The 5177-nt window shown below is 44.9% G+C and overlaps 1 protein-coding gene across 1 annotated transcript; it reads right to left on the bottom strand.

The window, feature by feature from the left end:
* Window positions 1-2674: 2674 nt before the first annotated feature.
* On the bottom strand, window positions 2675-4849 carry CIAO2B (cytosolic iron-sulfur assembly component 2B). The gene is made up of 5 exons (XM_086620947.1): window positions 4708-4849; window positions 4529-4608; window positions 4084-4209; window positions 3533-3578; window positions 2675-3002 (listed from the first exon to the last, which is right to left on the bottom strand). Exons 1-5 carry the CDS (start codon window positions 4847-4849, stop codon window positions 2905-2907), a joined length of 492 nt encoding a protein of 163 aa, XP_086477073.1. The 3' UTR covers window positions 2675-2904.
* Between the last annotated feature and the right edge of the window lie 328 nt (window positions 4850-5177).

The following is a 5177-nucleotide window of genomic DNA, read 5'->3' as shown; positions in this document are numbered from 1 at the left end:
CAACTGTTCCCAGTGTGTGGTACACTTTGCTCCACCCAAGGAGCACAAGAAATACCACCATTGAAGTGTGAAGTTCTTCCATGGACAGTTCAGTAGCATCTTTGGATACAAAGTTGCTGAGCTGCTTTCCTGCCACTCATGAAATTGGGGGATGAAGAGTCTTCAAAAATGTCAGGTTGCTGGTACTAGGTAGCAATTACAGTATGGGGGTAGCTGGGAAGAGGTCTGCTTCCTCCCAGGGAACAGGACTTATGTGGGCAGGCACAAGTATGTAATGCACCAGCTGTGGTGGTCTGTGGGCTCAAAACATTCCACAAGTTACTCCAGCCCACCACAGCCAGTTGCTGTGGCGAGCTGCTGCTGCAGTGTTTGCAGATTGAGAGTAGTGAATGCCACTCAGCTGCCCCGGAAGGCTCTGCCCAGACCCTAGGGATGTGAAACAGACGTCTGCTTCTGGCATTTTTCCTGGACTTGAATGAGAATGTTTGTATTCAACACAGCTGCTCTAAAGGGTCATAGTTTCTGGTGGAATGTGTCCTATTACAAAGCATTCCAGAGGCTAAATTTAGGGGTAGCTTTTTGGAAAAATAAAAATCCGAAAGGAGATATTTGTAACAAATGAATTTTTTCTTTTCTCACTTTATCTCCATACAGCAGGAGCCAGCTAACGACCATTAAAGCCAAGGAACTGAGGATTTTTGCTAGAACTGGTGGTATGTTGTCTTTCCGCAAGCATCCAAGCTAAGAAAGCCTGTACAGCAGGACCTGTGATCTTCAGCAAAGTAACTGTGGTTTGTCCTTAGCATTGTTTCTATCGTCTTGTAAATATAACATCCAGGTCGTTTAAAAAAAAGTGCCGGATCTAAACTAATAGAATTCGCCATCTCTAAGTAGCAGAAGTCAGACCTTTTCTTTGATGTCCCAACAATACAGTCCCTTTACTGAAAAGTCATCCTCCAACTATACAGTACAGATCTAAACAATCTAACCATATACTGTTGCTTCTCTGAAAAGGTAAATGGTGCAAGATGCACCCCCGGGGTTACTGTGTACAACACGCTTCATGAGACAAGTGCCAACATCCCAATAAATTATTTAACATTATTATTATGTAGTGGTGAAAACCACAGAGAGATTCAACACAGTGTAATTTACTGATTCCTTCTCTATTTGGAGTGCAAGTTGAAGCAATCTGTTGGCAGCTTAGTCATCTTTCTGTTTTGCCGTGGCACGTACTTGCATTCCTTTCTTCCCCAAAAGCTGGGAGAGCATTTTCTACAGGAAAAAAAAAACCAAACAGGAAACAAAATCAAACCAACCAAGCATGTCGCCTGTAAGATGCCTGTGTGCATTGCCATGGTTGAAGTTTCATTTGTGGTGCAAACATTGGCAACATCAGAACTAGTCAGTTCAGTGATTCAGCAAGAGAGGCAGAGAGGAAAGACAGTATTAACAGCTGGGTCACTGTGCTCCTTTCCCAGTATTAATACTACATAAATATTGTCTTTATTGTTTCAGTCATACACCAAACAAGTGCTGACCATTCAAAGGATGCTAAGCCAAATAAGCAGATTAAGGCTGCTGCAACTGGCTTTCTGTAGAAACCCTGTGCAAACTGGGTGCCTCTTTTCTGAAATGGGAAGATTTGGATTTGTTTCTGTCCTGTTTTGCTATGTGACTTTAGATGTCACACTTGGATCGCCACTGCCTCAGTTTCCTCAGCTGCTCAACACAGACTAGACTGGACTACTAGGTTGCGGTTTGCATAGCTTCACTGTTTTTAAAATAGCATCCGAAACCGTTCAAGAGAAAATACTAATGAAATATGAAGAATTACCACCAAACAGGTGAGCACAATCTTTTTTTAAAAATGTGTATTAGTTACTCTCTAGACAACTGATGACGTAACTGAAGGTAACATTGTAAATGCACAGGCACCAAAATACCTGATAAGATTTAACAGGTTGTTATTTTTCCATAGGGGGTCCATGATTAGAAACATCTTTTAAAAAATTTCAAATTTATTCTGGAATTCTATCTTAATGAATTTTTCTATTGTCAATTTCTGCCAAAGACAATAGTTTAGTAAATGCCACATTTCCCAGACCAGAAGCATAGGCTAGGTGTTTTTATAAAATCTCAATACATTTAAAACAAATGTTGTCATTTAGCTGTCAAACTTTGCCAGGAAAGTCTTTCAGCAGCGGGTAGCTGGACTGTTCATACTGAAAACTATGAATGACTCTCTGCTATATTGCAGCAGGTGCATGAAAAAAAAACCTTCCTCAAAGATACTGTATTTCCTACCACGAGTAATGAGTACTTAAAAATAAATCACATTTATACAGGTCTAAAGAGCCCTCCATATTTGGCCAATCCAAGTTAATATAGTAAAAACCAGGCAGATGATTTAGAAGTGTTTACGCTTATTGATAAAAATATTACAACTTTGCACACCTGGACTTAGACAATTTTTGATCTCAAGCTAAAATTACATTAGCAGTCCAAAATCATCAAACAAATGTAAAGATTTTAACTGCCATTTAACTTAGTGTACTTGTAAAGTCCAGTATACAAAATCTACTTCTAAAACGCAGCTTATAACTGATTTCGGATAGTGAGAAACCAGTTAAAAACAGATAGAAACAAATCTTTTTAAAGAAAAATCCTACTTATGCAATGACTAAGAAAATATAAAAGTCAGTTTTCATTAGATTTTTGTAGCTGTCTGTAAGCCAATTTCCCACACAATATTTTTTGTTGGAATAATGAAACATTTATTTAAGAAAATCAAAGCGACTTTATTTTGCTTATAGATATACGTATAGTGTGACACTAGCATCACCACTTATATACAAAATTAGCTTAACATAGCAGAATACCAACGATTTCCTCATTGGGCAGTTATGATCGAGCAGACAAACACTGATTCACCACTTCCAGTAAGTGAGAGTTTTCCAAAGCAGCTGCGACACGTTCTTTATCAGCAAGCTGTTTATTAACTGTGCAGAAAAAAAAAACCCACCACAAGAAACCAGTCAAACATTGTAAAATGCTTTAACAAAGACATTGTGTAGCATCGGGACACATAATCACACTGTTGCTATGGTACTCAGATAGAGCAGTAATTCTGCAGATGCTAAGCAAATGCTAGTCAAAGCTACCCTGTTATCACAAGTTAAACCAGCAAGCTGTTTATGATTCGGCAACAGGGAACTACATGTGTGTAGGTGTAACACAAGCAGGAATTTCACCCCAGCCTCTCCCCATTTTCTGAGTCCTCCACAAGCCAGGCAAATCAATGACTAGTTGACAGCACAGGATGCCTGAGGAGATGTTTAAAGCACAGTACAGAACATTTATAATATCATTATTACACATTCCTGTGCTGTAACATCCCCCAGAAGCTGACACATGTAAAGTCCCAGATGCTAAACAGCTGCTCTGCAGGTGTGAGAGTCTTCTCTCTAATTTGCAAAGTTAAAAAAAAAAAAATCAAGATGACCAAACAACAGAGCATTAAAAACCTTACCTGCATGCTCAGACGCATGTGTTCCTGGTGTTATATGAACATCCAGCTTAAAAAGCATCACAAAAGAAAAAGGAGACAAGTCAACAAAACATTGGAAGCTCAAGTTCAAAATATTTAATATAATGAAAATAAGACAATAACAAAAAGAAGGGAATAAAGGACATTCTTGCCAGTACCAGTCACTGCATACAGCAGAATAAAAATAAAATAAAGTCTAAAATCACAGAAAACTCTGCATTCTCATCTGCTTAAGCCTCCCTCCGACACAGGGCTGAGGCACCAACCTCTCCTCCTGCCATGCCACAGAGCACTGCAGGTAAGTCCCCTCCACACCCCGCTCACCCTTGACATGGCTGTCACAGAACCACAGTTGTGCATCAGCGTTTGAGTCCACTGCACTCTCTGGTTCCTGGAGCATTTCCCTCACCCATCATATGAAAAAAGCTCCAGTTATTTTTCACTGCAAGTTAGCTTGATTTCCCCCTCCCTGTTTTTTTCCTTTTCAAACACAATTCCTCTCTTTTGCCTTCCAGAGCGACTTCATGACTCACCTTAAATCTCTCGGGCAGAGATCTGATCAATTTTACTTTTATGGAGAGGCCGATTAACGTCGCCATGCTGCAGTGAGGAATGGTGGGGGTGAACTCCACTGCCACCGTGCTTTCTGCATCATTCACCTGTTGGAAACCAAACGCTTCAGGTACCAAACTCCCCGGCTCTCCCCAGGCTAGCTGGAGCCGTTTTCTGTGAAATGCAACTTTGCCGCTTATCGTTTTCTTCACTGACATTTTAAAATACCATGTTTAGCTGCAGCAGACTGCTATAACGGACCTCTTTTAATGCTAGAAAAACCCAATTAAGTGAATCGGGCGGCAGGGGCAGCACTGCCCGCGGCACAGCACGCATTTACCGACCGGCCGTGCCGGCTGCGGCCCCGGAACACCCGGCCGGGCCGGCCGCGCCAGCGGGACAAGCGCATCTTAGCGGGGATCTCACTTTCACTCGCACTTGCTCGACGACGTTCAGCTCCTCCAGAGTGAGGGGGTGCTCGGGGTCGTTAATGGAGCGAATGAGATGTGCCGGGTTAAGGAAAGCGGAGCGGAGCTGCGCCGCCCTCCCTGCGCCACCGTCCCAGCGGCCCGGCCCGGCCCTCCCCTCCCCTCCCGGCAGGATATCGAAGATCTCCCGGTCATCGATGGAGTCGTGCAGCTCGTCATCCTCCTCCCGTGGCGTCACCGGCCGCTCCCCCGAGCGGCGATAGATGAGAGGGTTGGCGTTCTCCAGCGGCGCCCCGCCGCCCGGGCCCGGGCCCACCATGGCCGCCGCTCAGGCCCTCCCCGCCTCCGCTGCCGGCGGGGCGGAAGGAGCCCGGACCGCGTTCGCCGGCGCACCGGGCGCGGAGGCGGGCACTCGGCGGCGGGCGGTGCTGGGGCTGCCCTGCTGCGGGTGGGGCGCGAAACCGGCGTGACTTGCGGAGAGCAACTTCCGCCGCTTTTAGGGCGGGTGGGAGGAGGCGGGGGAGCGGCGCTGAGGGCGGTGGCGGGTTGGGAGGCAGCGTCCAGCCACGCCAGTTTGGCACCGCTTCGCAGTCTAGGGGTGAAGACCGAATGGTTTCGTTGGAGTCGGCGACGCTGCAAAGTGTCTG

This window comes from Tauraco erythrolophus, chromosome 15, assembly GCF_009769465.1.
Source record: "Tauraco erythrolophus isolate bTauEry1 chromosome 15, bTauEry1.pri, whole genome shotgun sequence".
NCBI lineage: Eukaryota > Metazoa > Chordata > Aves > Musophagiformes > Musophagidae > Tauraco > Tauraco erythrolophus.
The sequence above is the reverse complement of the archived record's forward strand: the minus strand, read 5'-3'. Positions and strand labels throughout refer to the sequence as shown.

What these genes read in the sequence shown, in the direction of transcription:
- CIAO2B (XM_086620947.1), bottom strand. Translation starts at nt 4,849, where the DNA reads ATGGTGGGCCCGGGCCCGGGCGGCGGGGCGCCGCTGGAGAACGCCAAC. An exon ending in TCGAGCAAGTGCGAGTGAAA is followed by an intron (nt 4,210 to 4,528) that starts GTGAGATCCCCG and finishes GGTTTCCAACAG; the next exon opens with GTGAATGATGCAGAAAGCAC. An exon ending in ACATGCGTCTGAGCATGCAG is followed by an intron (nt 3,003 to 3,532) that starts GTAAGGTTTTTA and finishes TTTTCTGCACAG; the next exon opens with TTAATAAACAGCTTGCTGAT.